General features: G+C 37.4%; 1 protein-coding gene across 1 annotated transcript; it reads left to right on the forward strand.

Moving 5' to 3' along the window:
- Nucleotides 1-431: 431 nt before the first annotated feature.
- Nucleotides 432-12,826, forward strand: LOC135782615 (uncharacterized). Its single transcript, XM_065293001.2, has 9 exons — nucleotides 432-632; nucleotides 972-1,218; nucleotides 1,766-1,880; nucleotides 6,306-6,379; nucleotides 6,573-6,770; nucleotides 6,863-7,000; nucleotides 10,344-10,433; nucleotides 12,224-12,367; nucleotides 12,475-12,826. Exons 2-9 carry the CDS (start codon nucleotides 979-981, stop codon nucleotides 12,601-12,603), a joined length of 1,128 nt encoding a protein of 375 aa, XP_065149073.1. The 5' UTR covers nucleotides 432-632; nucleotides 972-978; the 3' UTR covers nucleotides 12,604-12,826.
- The last annotated feature ends 11,881 nt before the right edge of the window (nucleotides 12,827-24,707 follow it).

The following is a 24,707-nucleotide window of genomic DNA, read 5'->3' on the forward strand; positions in this document are numbered from 1 at the left end:
CATTTCAAAATAAAAGACTATCGTGTGAGTTGTGCTCGTCAAGTTAAAATGATCGAATTGAATTTAAATAAAGAATTAACTTATGCTTCATATATAAAAATGTATCATCAGGTGTGTAGCATACTGGGATCTCCTCCAAACAACCAAGGTACAGCCGAAAGTACATCATCTGTAAGAGTGTGCTAGCTAGGGTGCCTGGGGTGAACAGCTGTAATGAAGGCAAAATAAAAGTTTTCGTCATTTTTACATTATTTGATATTATGATGATTTTAAAAAAAAATCATTGTTAGACGACGTTATTGTTAATTCAGTTTTGTTCTATTCATCACTGTATATGAGACATTAACTGTTCAGTAAGCCAAAAATCCTCAATATCTTAAATTCCCTGACTTCACATTGTATCAGTGATGCGTCCTCGCGCTGTTGTCCTATCACAGGCCACTGCTCTTGAATGTGTGTGTAAATATGGATGGGATTATATTGCTCGGTGACGGTATACAGGAATTATCATTGTTCGACATCTTTTGTTTATAGGGTGTCATCAGCCTCCTGAGCATATCAGTTTACCTGCAGTCGGCCTACATAGTCAGAGTCTAATGTGACTGTCCGATCGCACCAGCTTAATTTAAAAGGTAGGTCCAAGCAGATGCCAAGTCTATAAAACGTACATGCTATACATTATATATTATGATTTTGTGCATGTAGTATTTAATGTAAAAGCCATTATTTTTTAAATCAAAATATGTTTATTAACATTTTGTTTAAAAAAAAAGATGGGTTTTTAGAAATAACAGTAACTATAGGAAATGTTATTGCAAAAAACATATTACATTTACCAAAGGGAAATTATTATTTTTCACTTTATTTATTAGTTAAATAATTAATCAGTGACTTTTTGATTCCATTAAGAGATTTAATTTTTGCATTGTTATAAATATTTTAATCCTATTTTTATTTCTTTAAACTTTCAGGTGCTTGATGGCTGTGAACAAAAGCAATATGAAGGGCAGGGTTACAGTGTACTCTGTGCTAGGCTGTCCACATTCCACACAGGCAAAAGACACTCTGAGGAATTTAGGTCTGCCTGTGTGTATTGTGGATATAAACAAGCATAGAGATTTACAAACTCAGGTGAAGGGACTTACAGGCCACAGTTCTGTCCCGCAAATTTTCTTCAATAATGTGTATGTTGGAAACAACGAGGACCTCCAGAACCTTGTGAGTCTAACCTCAGTGTCAATTATATGCTATCATTTATCTTAATATGTTTAATATTTTTAAGGACAATTGTTGTTGGTTTTATCCCACAATATGACTTTCTAGTGTACACATGGATTATTTTAAAGCTAAATAATCTAACATTGGTTTAAGAGAATGTTGCTAATTTTTCTTCTACAATAAAAAACATTAAAGGTGCATTGTGTAACTTTTAAAAGGACCCTTTGACAGACATGCAATGTATTTTAAATAGATATACCATATGGTGACTGAATGGTGAAGGTATAGATTTTATCAGTATATGTATACCCTATACGTATACATATACTGATAAAATAGGCTCTGTGTTCTACCAACTGAATTTTAGAAACAAAGTGGCAATTTGTGGTGGGACAAAACATCAAAAACCTTAAATATAACAATTAATATTTGTGAATATAGTAAATATTAACAATAAAATCTATAACATCATAATACGAGACATGCGTCTTTAAGCTCTGGCTTGATATTTGATCAATGGTAATGTAAGTCTTATATGTATTTGCAGGATCATGATCAGCTGGAACACCTTATGCTATTGGTACGAGAAGAACCTGTGCCCCCGGACGCTCCACCTGTCCCACATGAAAACAGCCCTGACCCTGAGGATGAGCTTGGTAAAGGTTAGTATGTTATTTTCCTCTGCTTGCTCTTGTTTTCTAAAAGGCAAGCTCTATTTTTTGTTAGTTCCTCCAGCTTGTTGCTGGCATAGAGTTGTTTATATGTCTGCCCCTGGAGGCTTTCTGGCTGCATGTAAGCCTCTTTTAATATCACCAGCTGTTTCTCTAAAAATATCTGCTGTCATCTGTTTATATTAATGTCATAAAACAAGATACTGTAACATTTATGAAGACAGTCCAACATCTACAAGCATCCCTGTTATTCACCAAGTTCTGCTGGATCTTTTCTGTTCAATTGAATTATTTGTATAGAAGAGGAATGCTTAAATCTGTCAAAAAAGAAAAACAAAATCTGGACCTTAGTTCTGTTGCGGTGGTAAATAACTTTGCATTGATATAGCTAAGAGATCACTTTCACTAGTTTCATCATTTTGTCTGTATGTTTTTAAAATATGTACACTTCCTTGTTCTTGTTTGCCTTAGGATACACCTAGGATACGGGGTTTACCCTTGAGTATTTTCCCAGCCGTAAGCCATTCACATTGATAAATGGATATGGTAATAGATAGCTTTCTCCAGGTATATAATATATCCTTGGTTGAAAAACATTATGAATTATGTTCATATTATCATTTTTTAAATATCATCTGAAAGGTTTAGTCTTAGAAAAGTGCTGACGCAGTTCCTGCCCACAATGGCGTGTTTTGTTCCTATTGAAGATTAAACCATGTTTGTTGTTGGTGTTGGCTGTCTTACTGTATAGGTCAGTCTGACTGGTAAACTAACACAAAAGATAATCAGTAACACTTTACAATAAAGTTTATTAGTTAACATGAAATAATAATGAACTGCACTTATACAGCATTTATTAATCTTCTTTGTTAATGTTAATTTCAACAATTACTAATATTTTTATTAAAATCTTGTAAACGTAAGTTAATGCACTGTGAACTAACGTGAACAAACAATTTAAAGCTTTATTTCTACTAACTAACATTAACAAAGATAAATACACTCACCTAAAGGATTATTAGGAACACCACACTAATACTGTGTTTGCCCCCTTTCACCTTCAGAACTGCCTTACTTCTACGTGCATTGACTCAACAAGGTTCTGAAAGCATTCTTTAGAAATGTTGGCCTATATTAATAGGATAGCATCTTGCAGTTGATGGAGCATCTTGCAGTTTGTGGGATGCACATCCAGGGCACGAAGCTCCAGTTCCAACACATCCCAAATGGCGCTTTTCCATTGCATAGTACCCCGCGGTTTAGTTTAGTTTGGGTCGGGTCAGCTCACCTCACTTTGGCGTGGTTAGCTTTTCCATCGAGTTTAGTATCACTTCGGAGTGGGAGGGATTATAGGCGTGTCGTTATATTTACGCTGCCTACTGCTGTGACATCATACAAGTGAGAGCGTTGTTGTACATTCCCATACATTCATTTATTTCTCAGTCTGCCACAAAATTAAAATTGACCACCACAAATAGATGTTTGCACATCGCGTTTATAACTACCTCTGTCTCACATGAAAGTTTCTGTTCAAACACCGACCCGTGGCGTCAGTCGACGGCGTTCCGCTGAGCCTCATTCAAGTTGCATTTAAGCATATATAATGCGGACGTGCACGTCGCGAATGTGCCGCCACTAACTGCAAGTCTGGGAAAAACTGTTATGGTGTCCCGGATTCTCAACCTGCGGATGTTTTTTATCGCTAAAAGGGTGTTTGGAAACTTATAGCAGAACACAGATAACAACATGTTTGCTTGAGACAGCGCAAGCTAGCAGTAAGCTAAAGCTAATATATTTACATTATAGCGATGACGTGACGAATCTCTCAGACCAATCAGTGATATACAGTGTTTTCGCGTCACGTTTGGTATCAGCTCGGGTCGCTTGGAACCCCAACCGAGGTGGTACGAAAAAAAGTATCGGGTACTACGTACTGCACCCAATGGAAAAGCTCCCAAAAGTAAGCTGACCCGACCCAAACTAAACTAAACCGTGGGGTACTATGCAATGGAAAAGCGCCAAAAGATGCTCTATTGGGTTGAGATCTGGTGGCTGTGGGGGCAATTTTAGTACAGTGAACTCATTGTCATGTTCAAGAAACCAATTTGAAATGATTCAAGCTTTATGACATGGTACATTATCCTGCTGGAAGTAGCCATGAGAGGATGGGTACATGGTGGTCATAAAGGGATGGACATTAGGGTTGCCGCGGTGACAGAATTTTCTCACCGGTTAATCGGCGCGTCACAAACCCGGTGATCCCGGTTTCACCGGGTGGGAGGGGCTTATAAATTCGCATGCAGACGTACACATTTTACTTTCACTTTTGAATTACGCAACTGTTTAAATGCAGTGCTTGCGTACGCTGCGTTAAATCGCGTATGCATTTGTGTGCAATGCGAGTGCAACAGCTGGTTTAATTAAGTGCTTAAGTCAATGTGCCCATGTAATTCTCACAGAACCCCTCAGTCCCAAGCAGAGCAACCGGCTACTTCTCCATAAAGCACTGCTTGAATGATGGCTTTATTATTTTTCTTGATGAAAAACACCAGAACAAAACGATCTCGGTTATATTAAACATCATTTATGTATATTATGACAAAAACGAGTAAGCACGCGGCTTCTGCCTTCGTCTGTTCAGTCAGCTCGCCTCGCAAACTCTGACAGGAATAAATGAAATCTGACACCTGCTGCTCTCTGTGATGTGACGCGCGTTCAGCTCCGCTAAATTCACTCAGCAGACACTTTCAGTTGTAAGTGTTTGCTCTCTCTAACGAAACTAAATGATGCAATTACACGAAAATATCAAAACGACGGTGAAAGACGGTGTCGCGGTGGGCAAGTGATCTAACCGGTGAGAGGCTGAAGCACCGGTTATCACCGTTTCACCGACCATCGCGGCAAGCCTAATGGACATGGTCAGAAACAATGCTCAGATTGGCTGTGGCATTATAACGATGCCCAGTTGGCACTAAGGGGCCTAAAGTGTTCCAAGAAAACATCCCCCACACCATTACAACACCACCACATTGGTAATAAGGCATGATGGATCCACGTTTTCATTCTGTTTACACCAAATTCTGACTCTACCATCTGAATGTCTCAACAGAAATCCAGACCAGGCAACATTTTTCCAGTCTTCAACTGTCCAAAGTTTGGTGAGCTTGAGCTAATTTTAGCCGCTTTTTCATATTTTTAGTGGAGATGAGTGGTACCCCTGAGGCTCTTTTGCTGTTGTAGCCCATCCGCCTCAAAGTTGTGCGCTTTGTGGCTTCACAAATGCTTTGCTGCATACCTCGATTGTAACGAGTGGTTATTTCAGTCAAAGTTGCTCTTCTATCAGCTTGAATCAGTCGGTCTATTCTCCTCTGACCTCTAGCATCAACAAGGCATTTTCGCCCACAGGACTGCCGCATACTGGATGTTTTTCGCTTTTCACAACATTCTTTGTAAACCCTAGAAATGGTTGTGCGTGAAAATCCCAGTAACTGAGCAGATTGTGAAATCCTCAGACCGGCCCTTCTGGCACCATCAACCATGCCACGCTCAAAATTGCTTAAATCACCTTTCTTTCTCATTCTGACATTCAGTTTGGAGTTCAGGAGATTGTCTTGACCAGGACCACACCCCTAAATGCATTGAAGATACTGCCATGTGATTGGTTGATTAGATAATTGCATTAATGAGAAATTGAACAGGTGTTCCTTATAATGCTTTAGCTGAGTGTAAATACTGTAACAAATGTATTGCTCATGGTTTGTTCATGTTTCTTAATACATTAACTAATGTTAACTAATGAAACTTATTGTAAAGTGTTACAATAATCTAACACGAAAGATAAACCTCTCAAAGCAGCATTAACTTAACAGTGTGAAAATACAATCCACAAACAACAAACACAAATCTTAAATAAATGAACTCAGTGAATACTGTAGCAATAATGACAAACAGGAACATACACTCTACAAATGGCTGTGTTATTTTTGACCCATAATGGGTAATATTGGACAGAACACAAAAATAACCCAATTTTGGGGGGATTAAAGGATTATAGCATTCCTAGACACGTAATTTGCCTAGCTGTAGTGTGTAGGCAGGATTATGCTAACTGTAAATGAGCGTGCACTTTCGATATCGTTGCCTGGGTTGCGTATGTGTGGGGTGGGTCTATCAAAAGAAGGTCCAGATTCTATTAGGGTAGGGGCGTGTTTGTTTAAGTGATTTCAAATGTCAACATTGGCTTTCAGAGATTGTGCACCCCTCCTTTAACACATTTTTTGCTGCTTTGTCAGTGAGGCTATTTCCAATTTAAATGCATATCCGCTTCAATCATTTAAAGTACAAAAAAATTAAACATGTACATCATGCACACCTCTACTGTATGTGTTTTGTTTTAATCATTCTCACTCCAAACAGCATCCGACATCTCTGAGGCCATGAGGAAACTGATCCTGAAACTTTACTCCCATCACCTCTCTAAAGATGGCAAGGTAATGCTTCATTTCACCGTCTCATCACATACTTCATGCATATAAAACAGATGCAAGACTCACCATACACACGAATGCTGCATGCACTCACACACTTGACGTTTGTGGCGGATGAGGATCCGTTCCACAAGATTAAGTTTTAAATAAGTAAATATTTGTCAAGGTGACCGTCTTGGTCTTCACTTTTGTCTAGACAGTTGATTACAAGGCCATGTGTCAGAGCCCGTACTATGAGCGGTACTGTGAGCTAGCTGTCCAACTGCAGCGTGTTGAACTGCTGTCCCTGAGCCATGAAGAAAAACTGGCCTTCTTCATCAACATCTATAATGCTCTCGTCATCCACGGAAATCTGCGTCTCGGCTTTCCTAAAACCTTCTGGCAAAGGTATCGGGTAAGAGAAGGCTCTTGAACTCAACTCGAAAGATCATTGATTCTTCAGAAACAGAAAAAGGTTTTACTAATTATATTTTAATATTTTTAAAGTTCTTCAACTATGTGAGCTACCTCATTGGTGGAGAAGTGTTCACACTGCAGGATATTGAAAACGGAGTGCTTCGAGGGAATCGAAAGGGCGTGGCACAACTCTTAAAGCCCTTTTCAAAGAATGACCCGCGACTGCAGGTATCCCAGAAAAATATTTTTTTCTGTAATTCGTTCTCATGCTGTAAATCCTTAATTTGTATAGCGTGAGATTTATTGGAAAAGTACTTACCATTTAAACTAAAACAAACGTTGAGTGCCACAGGTATAACGTATTTTTGTAAACCAACCCGGAAGTTATTGGGACACAGTTTACCGTTGTTGTCCTGTTTATAGGCACATATACTAACGCGCTCATAAAATAACAAAAACAATATTGCGCCATTGACGTTAGACTTTAGACCAGGGTTTAGTTGGTCAATGGCGTAGTCTATTTTTGTTGAACACACCACGTTTTCAGACCAGAATGCCCATGGGCGCAAAATTGGGTGCAAATGCATTTCCTATTTAAACAGCATGGCGCTAAACATGAAAATGATCATTGCGCCGGGTTGAAACTAGGGCTGTAACGATAAATCGCGTGTCCCATTAAAAAGACCTGTCTAAAATCAATTCTGAATCGCAAGGCTGCAATTTTGTGTTTCATGCACAGCTTGTGCGTGTACTATGGCGTTTTGGTCAGTAAGAAGTCATTATCAATCTAAAGTCGTTTATAACGTGCATTTAAAAAAGCAACACTCATTAAACAAAATCATTCAAAATATTCTTTATTATCATGAAAATACCTGAAACAATTTGAAGAACGGCAATATAAATATTCTTCTAGACATTTCCTGAAATAGCGTTGCAGTAATGCAACTTCTTCTGTGGCACAATTGGAGTTTCTGCACAAGAGCGCCCTCTGGCTTTTGGATGTGGCGGCATTTCATCGTAATTCATTCAGATACATTCATTGAGAAAACGCGCATTTGCACGATTAATCGTTAACGCCCTAGTTTAATCTAGCAAAAGACACTACGTGCTGCATTGCACCGGGTGTATGATAGGGCCTTAAATGCGTTTTATAGAAATAGAAAAATAACTTCAACTTCAAATAATTTATAAATTGTGTTCATTTCTGGAGATTATCTTGTTGGACAAAACGTGTAAGGGTCATACATAAAGTTTATTTTTTGCAATAATCCAAAAGTCTGGGAAAAATGAGTGTGCTTTTTATTGAGGGAACCAGTGTCCCGCTAACTTACGGGGTTCGCCTACAAAAATACTTCATCCCTGTGACACTCTATTTTTATGCACTTGGTAGACACTTTTATTCAAAGCGTCTTACAGCTACTGATGGGCGATTTTCGAAGCACGCTTCATGAGGCTTGGAAACATTTACGCATCTTTTGTTTCGAATCATTGGTTCGGAGCTTGTTTCAAACTGGCCAAAGTCACGTGATTTTAGCAAACATTTCGAAAATCCGACAATTCACCACTAGGGGGAGTTGATCACAAATGACCACTGTAGATGAACTCGGGTCAGTTTTACTGTAAAAGTTTATAAAACATTCATCCTTCTGACTAATAACACTACCATTTTGTCTACTTTTTGCAGATTTAATGACAAAAATGTCCATAATTAAAAAGGGAGTTCGTTTTAATGATTTGTTTGCCATAAATAAAACTAAAAACACAGAATACACTTTTAATTATGTATTAATTAAATTAAATAATTTATTTTTCTTAAAAACATATTTTTAGAACAATCTTGCTATTATTTTGTAAAAAGTGTAACATTTTTGGAGAGATCTTGCTGCTTTTACACTATTTTGACCAGCAGGTGTCGCCAGCGTGTATGGTGTTTCGAACGCTTCGAAAAACTGAATAATTTTACGAAGCAATTGGTTCAATTGATTCAAAGCTTCGAAAAGCTTTGTTTCTCACATCACTACTTACAGCACCCTGCATTTAAAGGGTTTGTTCACTCCAGAATCCAGATTAAAATTGTTGTCATTAATTATTCACTCCCATGTCATTCCACACCCATACGACCTTTGTTTATCTTCAAAACACAAATTAAGATATTTTTTATAAAATCCAAGAGCTTTCTGAGCCCACATAGACAGCAACACAACTCACAACTTTCATATACAGTACTGTGCAAAAGTCTATATGTAATTATATACATATAATTATTTCTTTTTAGTCTCTTTATTCAAATACAACCAGAAAATAAAGGAAATGTGTATGTCGTATTAAAAACAGTATAAAAGTATAAGCTGAAGTGTCAAGTTTTTAAGGTAAACTCCCCTTCCACTTGAGCAATAGCAGGCAGCTGCAGGATCTCTAACCTAAATTAAACTAAATCCTAATTTCTAATTTTAATCAAATGCCTTCAGAAGAGGTCACAATAAATACTCACTGATACCTGAAGAAGACATTTAGGTCTAATTTTTTTTTGGTTTTTCATTATCTGTTCATATTTCCTGTATTTTCTGTTTGTATGTTAATTAAAACAGTGAAAAATAAATATGGATGAACATTAAAACTTTGCTAAAACAACAAAGCTGGTGGTGATGACCTAAGACATTTGCACAGTACTGTCTGTGTATATATCTATCTATCTATATCTATATATTATATATCTATCTATCTATATCTATATCTATCTATCTATCTATCTATCTATCTATCTATCTATCTATCTATCTATCTATCTATCTATCTATCTATCTATCTATCTATCTATCTATCTATCTATCTATCTATCTATCTATCTATCTATCTATCTATCTATCTATTTTGTGAATATGCGTTACAGATTAACTGTATGAGCAAAGAAAATAGCACTGTAGTCACATGGACTATTTTAATACGTTTTTCCTCGCTTTCTGGGCCTTGAAAGTTGTCTGTGGGTGCTCTGAATGATCTCGGATGTAATAACATATCCTAATTTGTGTTTCGAATATGAGCGAAGATCGTATGGGTGTGGAACGACATGAAGCTTGATTAATAAACGACACCATTTTCATTCTGGGGTGAACTTACCCCTTAAGCTATAATCAATATGTAAGTAAAATATATGTGACCCTTGATACTTAAACCCACAACCTTTTATGCTGCTAACACAATGCTCAACCAACTGAGCTACAGGAACATCTACAGGGATTAAGTAATTAAGTGCTTTACTATCAATTTTAAATTTACAGTAATCACCAAATCGAGGTGCACATAAACCAGGTGTATGAATTTTAGTTTTGCTTTGTTAGGCTTAACAAGAGTGATGAAAAAGAAAAACATTAGGGCTGTCAAGTTTAAAAAAAGAATAAACTAATTATAAACAGTTACTTTAGTGATGGTTTTCTAATTAATATCTTAATACCGATATATTCGGTTCTTGTTTTTTTAAAGGAATTAAAATTTAAATTGTGATTTTATATGAGTAATAATCACATAGCTGTGAGTGCCACTTACATCAGTTGTGTGTGTCTTCATCCATTAGGTGGCGCTTTCTGATGTTGAGCCTCTCATTCATTTTGCACTGAACTGTGGTGCAAAGGGCTGCCCTCCAATTAAAACTTACACACCACAGGTGAACACCAAAACTATTTCTAATACATCTTATTTACTATAAATTATTCCTATAATCTATAAATGTATATATATTTGACCTGGACCACAAAACCAGCCACAAGCATACATTTTTTATTGAGATTTACATCATCCGAAAGCTGAATACGATTTTCATTAACTCCTTCCCCGCCAGCCTTTTTTTTAAAAGTTGCCCGCCAGTATTGTTTATGATTTTCACAAATGCCTTCCAGGTTATTACCGCAACATGTCCATGACTGGATTTGGGTTCTTTGACATGGAAATATTTATAATTAAAAAAATCAAAAAAATAAAAAGCTTCAGTGCATGTTATACTATAAACATTTACAGTAAAGAAACATGTGGTATTTGGTGATCATTGGTTAAAGGACAAGTTCGGTATTTTAGACTTAAAGCCCTGTTTTCAGATTGTTTATGGTGAAATAGAATGGTTTTGACTGAAATTTCGACATTTTCGGCTGCCCTGAGAATTTTCGCGTGTTTGTGTTTCAGCTCAGACCTCTATAATGGATTTAATGGTGCACTGGAACAATCCTTCCTAAAATGCATTAAACTTTCGTTTACAAAGACGTGAAACTCACAGAGTGGTCAGGGGTGTTCACTGGTATGCTCACACAAAAATCGCTCCAAAAGACGCATTCCAACAGGTTTTATCGTAGTTTTTACCAGCCCCATGGACTTGTATTAGATGTCCTGTGAGGTACGGTATTACTCCGCGCCGGGAACTTTGTTTCTATTCTTGCAATAGGCAAAGGCGGATTAGCGCCACCACCTGGGCTGGAGTGTTTATTATTCAAGCTCTAAGCGGAATAATGTACGGGTGTGAGGCGTTTGGAAAAATAGGTCCACAAGTTAACAACGAATGCTAAAACAGCTGTTGGAAAGCATCTTTTGCAGCGATTTTTGTGTGAGCATATCAGTGAACACCCCTGACCACTCGGTGAGTTTCACGTCTTTGTAAACGAAAGTTTAATGCATTTTAGGAAGGATTGTTCCAGTGCACCATTAAACCCATTGTAGAGATCTGAGCTGAAACACAAACACGCGAAAATTCTCAGGGCACCCGCAAATGTCGAAATTTCAGTCAAAACCATTCTATTTCACCATAAACAATCTGAAAACAGGGCTTTAAGTCTAAAATACCGAACTTGTCCTTTAATGTAGAGACAATAATAAGAAATATAAATGTGTCCAAGACCAATTTTCTCATCCTCTGCAACAATTTTCAATCATTGTTTAAGCCCTCAAGGAACTAACATTTAAAAAAAAATTGTTGTAAGGGACATAATTGACTGTGACACTCAAGATGACTACCAGGTAAGCAGTTCTTATTTTTTCTTTCCAGATAAAAGTTGAAATTTTGTTTGTCATAGTACCTAGACAACTTTTTAGTTAACATTACTGAAACATGAGTTTGTAAATGCGTATATTTAATGTAATATCATGTTGGGGTAATGATCATTTTTGATAATGATAATCTAAAAAATTTTAATAATTCTATAGGAAATATTATATAAATCCTCTAAAAATAATGGTTATAGTAAGTTCAGACCTTAATCATATTTGTGAAAAAAAATGGCTTTTTTAAAGGGCTTTTGAAAAATTCTGATGCTGGACACCTTCTAAATCTGGATTTCATGAGAATCACCCATGCGACTTCCCTTAGTTTTGTGGTCCAGGGTCACATATCTACAAATGTATATGTTCCTAAAAACGTAAAGCATATTGTGTTTCAATACTCACACATACATTTTGTATGTGTTCCACAAGAACATTGTTAATCAGTTGCATGTCGCCGCCGAAGCGTTTCTGGAAAATGATGACGGCTGCATTATCGACGACGTGAGAAGAGAGGTGAAACTCAGCCAGATCTTTAAGTGGTACAAGGCAGACTTTGGAGGAACTGATGAGAAGGTATTACTAAGATGTCTGTTTCCCATCATCACTCCTTACTGTATGCATGGACTTTTATTATGTTTGTTAAAATGTGAACTTTATCAGTCAGTGATGTTTTTTTCCAGCTTCTGAATTGGGTGTTTGATCATATGGAGCCATCACAGAAGAAGTGGAGTCTAAAAGCCCTACTGACTGCAGGAAATGTCAAAGTGAGCTATCTGCCCTATGACTGGTCTATAAACAGCACAGACTGAGATAAACCACATTGTCACGCACACGATCCACACATTGTGGGCATCGTGTTTTATTGAACGCATGCAGCAGACTGTGAAGAGACTGATATGACGTAACTATGCACTTTCTTTCTCTTTTCCTTCCACCTTTTAAAAGGGCAATGTGACCTAATATTTCTAACACAGTTTTCTACCTGTAATTTTCCCAATTGTATTAAAGTGTTTGCACTAATTATTATGCAAAGGCAATTGTCTGAAATGTATCAATGATGTCTTTACTGTATAAGAGTATATCATTTAATTTTCATATTTATAAAATCTATGTATTTTTATTTTTAGAGAGTTTTGAAGGTAGAGTTTATGACCTTCCTAAAAATTGCACATTGCTTGATTATCTTGAAAACAAAAGCATGTCTTTTATGTAAGGGTATATTTTAGGGTTACGTTGTTTTAACCCATGCTTGGGCAACTATTGGACAGAACCAATCGTTGGTTTTTAAATAAACCTATGCACGGGTGTTTCAACCCAAATGTTAAAGTGTTTCAATCCATATTTGGTAACAACAACCTACTGTAGTATATGTTTTTAATAACATTTATGCACACATATGTCAATGCAGAGTAAAAAATCTGGACGTAATGTCAATGACATCACCCGTAGGGTTTTTGAAGAGCTTTTTTGAAGCTTGGCGGGTCCTGCCATCGCCATCTTGGCATCACGTCACCACGCATCACTCGCAGATAACCGAAGATTGGTAAAGAGGCGGGACATGGGTGGAGCTGAAGTGGCTGGTTGCTGAAATCTTGCCCGCCTAGTTTGACTCTAGTGACAGCAGTGGCAGTTCACCCGTCACTCAAGTGGCCACGCCCTTAATTATGCAGAACTTTAAAGGGACACTCCACTTAAAAAAAAAAAAATGGGCTTATTTTCCAGCTTCTTTAGAGTTAAACAGTTGAGTTGTAACGTTTTGGAATCCATTCAGCTGATTTCTGGGTCTGGCGGTATCACTTTTAGCACAGCTTAGCACAATTCATTGAATCTGATTAGACCATTAGCATCACGCTAAAAAATAACCAAGGAGTTTCAGTATTTTTCCTATTTAAAACTTGACTCTTCTGTAGTTACATCGTGTACTAAGACCGAGAAATTTTTTTTTAGGCAGATATGGTTAGGAACTATACTCTCATTCTGGCGTAATAATCAAGGACTTTGCTGCTGTACCATGGGTGCAGGAGGTGCAATGATATTACGCAGTGCCCAAAAATAGCCCCCAGCTATTGAAAGTTACCAAGGGGACTATTTCGGCAGCAAAGTCATTGATTTTTATGTCGGAATGAGATTATTGTTCCTCTTTGGTTATTGATTAGCGATGCTAATGGTCTAATCAGATTCAATGAATTATGCTAAGCTATGCTAAAAGTGGGACCACCAGACCCGGAGATCAGGGGCCTCATTTATAAAGCGTGCGTACGCACAAAACGGGGCTGGAAACATGCGTACACCAGTACCCCAAAGGTTGTGATTTATAAAAAAACAAACTTGATGGGAGAATGGGCTTGCAGGGTGGGATGTTAAGATGATTCATGTACGCACACTTGCAGGTGATCTGTGATTTATAAAGGGAACATTGCTTTGTCTTCATATTTTTTGGTGTATGCCATTTTTGGCTTTTGTGCATCCGTAGACTTTAAAGGTAGGGTAACACATTTTGAAAAATGCTAATGGTAGCCGCCTAGCAATGAAATCCCGATCCCACCCTCAAGTCAAATCGCCACCCAAAGTCATGCCTCTTTCCAAACACATGAACACGCACAGATCAGACGGTCAAGTCTCATGTCTCATTCACCAGTGAGAAAACTTTGCAGTACAAAGTCGAATAACACTTCCAAAATAACCAAACAACTGGTTTACATCAGAATTAGTTTAAGCACACGTTCGGTTGTGTAGACGTAGTAACTATATCGTTACGCTAATCCGTAAACGAACACAAATTTCACAAGCAACACGATGTAAAATATTCAGATATTCTACACAAAGTAGAATATCTGAATCCATCTCAGTACAAACATATCGCGTACCTACCTTACCAAAATAAACAGTGCAACGACCCTTTCAGACCCTTTGCCTCCTGCAGCTGTTTGCATCTCGTGGTAAAGCAGTAAAGTTACCGATGTTAATTTGGGTTTTTGCTCTTGCTGATCCAGGCGGTTTTGCTGTTGTTGTTATAAAAGATGCCTTTAGTTTGTGGCTCCTGTGTAGGTTGTCAATTCAGCAGAAAAGTTTGCTGTTCTCACTGTTTACAGACAGGAGGTGAGCGCACGTGAACGCCCCAATGACGTATGGTGTCTGCATGGACTCGTTGCGCGGTGGGCATTCAAATTACGCTTATGTATATGGGACAAAAAAGGAAACGTCCGTTCGGACTGAAATCTATGATTGGTTGAACATTTTTTGGTCCTACGCCTTTCACAGATGACATAAATTTCTACAAATACATTTAAACAACTTAACACAGTGATTGCTATCAGGATGTGAGGAGACTTTTAACCAGCATAACAAAAAATGTTTCAGGATCAAATCTGTTACCCTACCTTTAAGTAAGGATCCTACGCACAGTTTTATAAATGAGGCCCCAGCTGAATGGATTCCCAAACGGTAAAACTCAATTTTTTAACTCTAGGGGAGCTGGAAAACAAGCCTATTTTCAAAAAAAGTGGAGTGTCCCTTTAAGGCTTAATATAATTAAAACGGATAAATTATAAAAAAATTCAACCCCTCACCGTTGTCATGAGGGGCAAATTACCTATATTGACCAAAAACACTTTTTTTGTGCCATGTTAATACATTTATTTTTCGTAAAATTGGGCATTTTAACATGGGGGTCTAGGGGGATTTATTCTATCTTGCAGCCAGCCTCTAGCGCCAATCGATGAATTGCAGTTTAAGTCACTTCTGTGATATAGGATCGGAAAGTTGCCTCTTGGTTGCACTTCACTGATATTGGCACTCTTGGTAAATATGAGCAAAAGAAGACTGTTAAGTCTTTATTGATTAACCTTTTAATCTTTTGTTCAAAATGGCAATAAACCCGAAAGGCTGACTTGCAAGTCACCAGACTGGAGAAAAAATCAAGAAAGATATTGTGAAAGGTTAGTGTTCCTTTAGCCCTTCTGTCTGGGTGATAAATGTAAATGTTATAATAAATCTGTAGTCTGTCTTTATTTGAGCTCCTAATTTCTATTACCTTTCCAATACAGCTGTATAGATATTTCAAAAGATATATATTAAATAGAGTCCAGACCTCTAAGTTATCCTACTGTATGTTATTATTTGTTCCAGTTATAGTTATAGCGCTGTTTTTTATGTTTTTGTTCATGTTTCATGTGTTTCTGCGCCCTCCTGCTGTGCTGTTTCTGTAATGCGTAGGAGAAGTTTTGAGACATGGGTTAGTCTGAGGATCATTTCATGCTGTTTGTTGGACTTTTGACCCTTAATTTATTTGTCTGAGTGTTAGGTGTCTTGCAAAGTAGTTTTCATATCAATTACTCATGAAATGCATTATCTGATATATTATAAATCATTTAGCCTGGACATCAGGCTTATGGAATCTCAGAATGCATTACTCATCATAAATAATCTGTCAGAACTGTTTTATACTATGACTTGATTCAGAGCCTGATTTGATCTTGGGTTAACAAGTATTCCCGTGGGTTTTTTTTATATAAAAATGAGATCCAGGCTGACACTTTCTGAAAATCAATTCCACATATGTCTTACTTGAGGCAGAATAAGTCTCCTTAATCCCATTGCTTGAAAGCTGTTTTCTATATCTGTTAGCTGAATTGATTTCGAAAATCTGTCTTTGTAGACGTTGCATTTACTTGGGTGCAATATAGACATGTAATTTAATAATATTGCATGTAATACTGTATAATAGTATTGCAAAGGCTGATAAGTAAATTGATATTTATAACCTCATCTTTCAGCCGGTGCCTTTTTTTAATCTCTGTATGAATTTGATATACTCATATCAATCCTGGCAACTCTCAGAATGTTGTTTTAGCAGTTCTATGTACATATGCGTTGGCTTGATGGTCCTCATCTGCTACGCTAAAGCTGGCATGAATTCAAATTCTTATATTCATCATTAAAATAAATTAAGATCGAACCACAGTTTTATTCATTATTCAGTGTTTTAAGATATTTCTTGCAACTTAATTAAACAATTACAGACTCTGAACATGATAAAAGGATTCCTTCTTTATTCTTTGTGCCAGGTATGCAAAAACACTAGTTTATAATCGTAATAGTAAATAGAAAAAAATTGACATAAACAGACAAGACATCAAACTTCTGGCTTCTTTTATGAAGTCTGACTAATATAAATGTAATATAATTACATTTAAAAACTTTTAATATGCCCACCGGCCCATGAAGCCTTCAACCCCCCAGGAATCTCTCGGTAGTCCCAATGGCCAGTACATGCTGAAGCTGTGTGACATTTGGAAAAACTGGACATGGATTAAAACAGGATCAATTGAAACAGTAGATTGACAGTAATAATCCATTCCTGATTTGATTGTTTTTTGCAATATTGCGTGGCAGTATTACTTATATTAACCCTGGAGAACCCACTGGGTCAAATTTGTTCAATAGAATAAATGGGTTTTTGGATTTTCCTGGGTTCTCCAGGGTTAAAATATCTTTATTTCAAGCCATTTATATGGAATTTGATGACTTTTAATCACAATGAGGGGATACATTTTGTCCCCACCGAAGATATAAATATTCAGCAGAGGCATGGATATAAAGACTGGGGTGAGTGGGGTTGGGGTAAATCAAAAAGATTCCATCAATGAAGCCTTTTAAAGTATTTGACAATATACTTAACAATATTTACTTAATTTCCATATGTGTGAAATTTACTTGAAAAATATTTGTGCAAAAACTTGCAAAATAAAAATTAGTAAATTCTACTTTTTCAGTGTACATCCTTATTCTTGTTAAAGTGTATTGAAGTGAGCTATTCATCTGGAGTCCTGAGAGCCGTTTCAACTGTAATCTAACACATCTGCATATAATTTTCGAGTTCCCCTGAATATCTTGATTCAGGGGTGTTGAATAGCCTTGGCACATTTAATAGACAGACCTCTTGCGATGTGTGTAATATACAGGGGGAGGCAGTGTTGCTTTAAATGTACTGTGTTTTTTGGACTTTACACTATAAAAAAAACATTGTTGCACATACATTTTTAATCAACTTGAATTTACAATTTCTTTACTAGTAAGGAGTTGCTATAAATTATAAAACTTATGTTGAATTAGCTTAAGTTATATTATCAAATGTAATTTCAAGTTGATTAAACTTAAAAAATGTAATTACAACAAGGAATTGTATATTTAATACTTGTTATCAGTTGCCACTTACCAAGAGAATACAACACAAAAGGACTACTTAATAATTGTACACTTTATAGAATTTAATAGACTTCTGAAAAAGCTTTGACCTTTAGCAGCATTTGAGCTCATGGCTGTGAGAAAAATCAATTCTTACTCAATTCTTGGTATTTCAATATCAACCACAGTACTGTTGTTTCTCACGGTAAAGTACGTGTCTAATGCAACAGCTGATTAACTGCAATTGATGAACTTTCCACATAGTCAGAAATAAAGGTAAAGCTGTCTCTAGGACGGTACCCTCTGAAAAGGTCATAAGAAAAGGTTTGTACTCTAAAAATACAAACAAGAGATAAAGGATTTACAAACGGTCAGAGAGCCGAAGCGTTTCAGCACTAGAACAGCGCCATGGGATTTTTTTTTTTACAAATAATTACTTAAAATGTTTCTCATCTTACCATATCCACAGGAACAGAGTCATCATGTACAATAAATCCGTAAGCTAGCATTTAAAAACAGATGCATTTGTTTAAAGCAAAGCATTTATTTACTTACCAGGCTACAGGTGAAGCAGCTCTTTGTGTCTTCTAACGTCTCATAATCGATCCTTATTTACGTCCAAGAGACTCAATAATAATCTTTTACATTCAATCCTTTAATCTTTCATATTTAAAAGCGTTTTTGTGCTGCTGTGCATTCATGTATGTGATAAGCAAACTCGCATTGTCGTCCTGTTTATAGGCGCATATTACTAATGCGCTATTTAAATAACAAAAAACATATTGCGCCATTGACTTTAGACTTTAGAGCAGGTTTTTGTTGGTCAATGCCGTAGTCTATTTAAGTTGCCTCAAAATAGCAACGTGCCAACAATGCGCCTGAACACACCTTGTTTCATAAATAATAAATTTATTTTGTAAATTGGTTTGCTGTGGTTTGTGTTACAGTGGACCTGTGTATATTGTAGGACCTTATATTATAGAGTGGATTTCAAAATCATTAAACCGAGGGTGACTTTGACATTTTTAACAAAACCTGAATTGAGTGAGTTAGAAATGCCATAGCGCAGACTATGACCTTAGGTCTTTTCTCAGACCCAACTTTATGTGGACTCGGTCTTGACTCGGACTCTACCTTTTCTGGTCTCGGTCTTGACTCGGACTCAACGCTATCTGGACTCGGTCTTGACTCGGACTCGACCTTCTCTGGTCTCGGCTCGGACTCAACCCTCTCTGGACTCGGTCTTGACTCAAACTCAACCCTCCCTGGACTCGGTCTTGACTCGGACTCAACCCTCTCTGGACTCGGTCTTGACTCTTACTCAACCCTCTCTGGACTCGGTCTTGACACGGACTCAACCCTCTCTGGACTCGGTCTTGACTCGGACTCAACCCTCTCTGGACTCGGTCTTGACACGGACTCAACCCTCTCTGGACTCGGTCTTGACACGGACTCAACCCTCTCTGGACTCGGTCTTGACACGGACTCAACCCTCTCTGGACTCGATCTTGACTCGGACTCAACCCTCTCTGGACTCGGTCTTGACACGGACTCAACCCTCTCTGGATCGGTCTTGACTCTTACTCAACCCTCTCTGGACTCGGTCTTGACACGGACTCAACCCTCTCTGGACTCGGTCTTGACTCGGACTCAACCCTCTCTGGACTCGGTCTTGACTCGGACTTGAATGAGCTGGTCTCGACTACAACACTGCTCATTATGCACCCTTTAGTTACCAAGATTTACTTTTTGAGAAGGTACCTTCTCTGCGACAGCTTTAAACCTTTATTTCTGACAGTGCACACAGACATGATACACTTTCAAAAGCAAACTGATGATGTCATAGGACTTTTGAATGATTTTTAATGAAGATGCAGTATTTAGAGCAGGGGTGTCCAACCCTGTTCCTGGAGGGCTACCATCCTGCAGATTTTAGCTACAACCCCAATCAAACACAGCTGAAGCAGCTAATCAAGGTGTTCAGGGTAGCCTAAAAATTACATCCAGGTGTGTTGGAGCTGGGTTGGAACTGAAGTCTGCAGGACGGTAGCCCTCCAGGAGCAGGGTTGGGCACCCCTGATTTAGAGTATACTGAGAATTCCATCCATCAGATACAACAGATCATAAATATGTGTACTAAATAAGAAGCTAAGTTCAAACTTGAGTTTTTTTTTTTAGAAAAGCATATAAAATGCCAAGTGTTTACAACAAAATAGATCAATGAAAGTCATCCAGTTCATTTTGGATTTACCCGAGGCACAGGTGCAGATGTGCGTAACACCTATTTATGGGCTGTATTAAGAAACAGATCTTCTGTTATCTGCAGTCAGCAGAGGCTCCCCTGGTGAATTTTAAATACTGTAAAGACTCAGCTTTAGGTTAATGCAGCATGTGTTGTTTATACAGAGAGAGAAGGGAAAAATACATCTGTAAAAGTATAGTCTTTCATATTACTAAACCTAAAGCAACACATTTTGATATCTGCAAGTTACATGAATTTCAGATGTAAGATTTTGATAAAGGACAACCTTTGTAAGAATTTGTATTGTAACAGGAATTTAAAGCAGGCCATTTTGGACGCATCATAGGCTTTTTTCAGTCAAACACTTGATTTTTACCGTTTTGGAATCCATTTAGCCGATCTCTGGGTCTTGCGGTCCCACTTTATAGCTTAGCATAATCCATTGAATCTGATTAGACCATTAGCATCGTGCTCAAAAATGACCAAAGAGTTTCGATATTTTTCCTATTTTTAATTTTTTCCTTAGAAGAGCTGGAAAATGAGCCTATTTCAAAAAAAGTGGAGTGTCCCTTTAAAGTTCGTATTTTCAACTTTTAGGATTGGACTAGCATACAGTATGACCTCTAACTCCTATTTAAATTTCATGGGGTCTTTATCAAACTGTCAAAGCATGGCTGGTTTTTGGTGAGAACATATATGACACCATGTTATGTTTGTTAACATAATACTAGGTTATGTTTTGCGTACAGCAAACAATTACCACACTGCATGATTTCGGTCTAAAATCAGACTTTACATTTGTATATAAAGTACATTGGCTTGATGGAAAGGGTATTGTTAAGTTTCCCAAGGTATTTTCACTGTATGACTACTGGTAAGGTTGCTGGTGTGTTATATATGGGCTTCTAACACATTAGGATACTTTAGAAAATAAAGCTTTTATAATAATGGGTGATATGATGCAGAGAAAAGCTTATTTCTGCCTTTGCAGTTCAGTCTATTGTTAAAGCATCAAGTTTTTCAGTTTTGTGAATAGCAGCGTTGCAGGGATTTTCAGTAATACGTTTTGAATAATGCACTCAGACCTTTCTCCAGCGTTATACAATTACAATCCCCACATTTGCATCATCCCTAAGGTTACCATAGCTCACATTTTGACAGATGGAAAATAAATGGCGCTAATGAGGACACAGTTGGCCTTTCCTTCAATAATTAAAAGGGCTATCATGAAAAACAACCTCATTATTCAGGCAGAAAAATATGAAAGCAAATAGGCTTTCAGAAAAGCAAAAGTAAACTAAACCTCGGCACTCCTAAAAATAAGGTGCTATATAAAGGGTCGTCACATCGATGCCATTAGAAGAACAATTTTTGGTTTCCTAAAGAACCGTTCAGTCAAAGATTCATTAAAAAAACTGTTGTTTTGTGAAACTGAGAGGTTCTTTAGATGTTAAAGAAAAATGGTTCTTCTGCAGTGCTTCCCAATCCTGGTCCTCGAGTACCCTCTCCCAAAAAGTTTTAAATGTCTCCTTACTTAAAACACCTGATTCAACTCATCAGCCTCCTTCCAGAATTGTTAACATTGTCTCCCTAACAAGTTAATGGGTTAAATCAGGTATGTTAAATAAGGAGACATCTAAAACATTCTGGGAGGGGGTATTTGAGGACCAGAGTTGGGAAATACTGCTCTATGGCATTGTGTAGCACCATTTAAAGAGTATAAATAATATCCAAGTGTTAAATGTCTATTTTTATAATTTACTAAAGTTGCCAGGGAGCGAAAGCTACATCAAAACACCTAAACCAGACAACATCAATGCTTTGCATAACTTAGTACATATAGTAGGTGGCAAAAAAAGATGCCATTATTCCCCAGGCACATGCATAAAAGTCACATAGCTCCACTGATTCCAAAAATCAAAGTTATGTGTGTAGTGCAGATCCAACACTGCCTTATAAATCTATGTTATCGGTTCAAAGTAAAGTACAGAGGTGGTGGCATCCTGCTGAGGAGAAGCCTTTCATTAGCAGATACTGGACTGGTTGGTAAACTGTTAAAGAAATCATGTCAGTCTGCTAGAGACTAAAGGTTAGACATTGATTCGAAACACAAGACCAAATTAATACTGGAGTACTACAAGATCAAAAAGATAAATGCCATATAACTTTGCCAATACAACCCAAAAATAACAGAAACAGTCCTTTTTAGCTGTATTTCAACTTGCCAGCATAAAGTTTTGAACTATATGGTACACCAACAAAACTACATGTTAATGCAAAGATATTAATAAGGGGGGCACCATTAAAATGGGTAACACAAATACTGTAAAACAAATTAAACTTTTAGGAAAATGTTTGAGTGATGACTTCACTGAAATAGTGAATTTATATTTTGAACCTTGCTGAAATGAAACAGTCCTCTAAAATGAACAGCTCTGGACACTTAATTGAAGTCATAATGTGACAAGCAGCAATATGAAGTTTTTTCACTGCTATTAATGGAAACTGAAGAGCTCATTTGTTTAAAGTTAAAAAAAAATAATTTGTAATATGTGAACAATTCCAGCATTATGGATGTGATATTTGCAGTCAAAACATGTAATATAAGTTTTCAGAGAATGTATTACCATTAGGCTAAGCCATCTGTTTATTTCCTACACCCCTGATGAAAGAGTCCAGACATCAGAAAAATATCAGTCTATACTCATGTTTTTTATTTTAGATGAGGGAAACATGTATGCGTTATGGTTGTGACTAAAAAACTAAAAGGTTTTATGGGACAAGATTCTTTGTAGGAATTCTGTGAATTAAAATGCACAAACCAAAACCAATTCTAACAAATGGATGGCTCTTCAAAGTACATTTAATGTTTTTATTTTTTTAGTATGCACATTTTTGAGGAAAAAATACATTTCTTCTGTTACTGTATGGACGTGAGAATTCTGAAATTTGCACTTAACTTTGGAACATAATAATGAAGATACTTTACATGGGAATTTAAACGACGATATATTGACATCTGAAATATTATATGGTTTTGGGTAAAAACTTTACTTTTTAACTTTTATAACGTTGACATTTGCAGGGAATTGCCCATGTTCTTTTAGGGCCAATCTACTTTCTCTGTCTTACCTCTTCCCATTTGTCTTCGTCTTCCCCTTGCCCCTCGAAATCGAGTGAAGGGGAAGGAATAAGAGAGATTGTTCGTCTAAAAAATGATGAGACACCACTCGATTACCATTTGCGTCACCTTCCCTTGTGGCTAACTGGCTGCTACGTAAACAGACAAGCGTTGACATAAACTAAGAATATGCCGTCGTCTCAGGTTGTGGTATCGATTGCCTGAGCTGAGCTCAAGAAATAGCGTATAACTAAGCTGCTAGCTACGTCAGACTTCGTACTTTCGCTCAATTTCATTTAGCTTCTGTACTTAATCTGATATATCTCCCATTATAACCATTTTCTTCCGGCTCCAAAACGGCCGGCCCAATAAACGAATAGAGGGCGGGCTGAGCGGCCTGATGTAGACGCTAAGCGCTGATTTGAAGATTGTAGTTTACAGTGGACATGGAGAAACAGAATGCTATTTGTTCTGTTGTGGAGAATATTCCCGACATTTGCCAACTAAAACCTGAACCAGAAAAGTGTTTGTTCTTTGTGGTTAGGGCTGTCTGGTGGAAGATTTTTTTTTAGTTTGGGAGGAGTGAGAGGGTTCCTCCACTAACGCCCCATTCAGACAGCCAGCGACCAGCAGTAGCAGAGCGATGCGATCTCATTCATTTCAATGGAAACCTGCCGACTTCCGGCGACACGAGCGAAAGTGACCGTTGGCGACCGTATGGGCGTATCCAGTGATGCGAGAAAGTTAAGAAAAGTTTAACTTTATGCAAACGTTGAGCGAATTTCAGGAGCGACTACCAATGAGAACGAAGCAGTGGAGTTCACGTCATTCTTCTCTCATCAGTTACTGGAGTGGATGGTACTCATTTGTTTATGACAAGCAAATTTAGAAACGCCTCATTGAAAGAGACGAGCGACATACAGCGATAACATCGCTGACTGTCTGAACGAGGGGTTAGACGTGAATGGAAAGACGCCGTAAGGATAGTGTTCAACTAGCTCTGGCCCGATTTACTTCACATAATCTGCAAAAGTCGTTCACAGCCATGTTTACTCCAGTATTTCGCTCGATGGATTTGTTTTTGTAACATACTGTACGTGTGTTTACAGTGGAAGTTTGATGCGGCTGAGCCGGCGCATAACGCATGTCATAACCAAACCGTTTTGTAGTTGACTTACACTTACACCAATGATTTTAAAGCTCACGTAACACACACTGTTTCTGCATTTCTGATGTCAATCTGGAGTACCTATAGAGTAGAATGACATCCTTTATATCTCCGAAGAGTCTTTAGTTTAATCAGATTTATAAAAGAAAGATTAGCTTTACCGAATCTTTCCGATATCGTACGAAAACATGAAGAA

Source organism: Paramisgurnus dabryanus, chromosome 15, assembly GCF_030506205.2.
Source record: "Paramisgurnus dabryanus chromosome 15, PD_genome_1.1, whole genome shotgun sequence".
Classification (NCBI taxonomy): Eukaryota; Metazoa; Chordata; class Actinopteri; order Cypriniformes; family Cobitidae; genus Paramisgurnus; species Paramisgurnus dabryanus.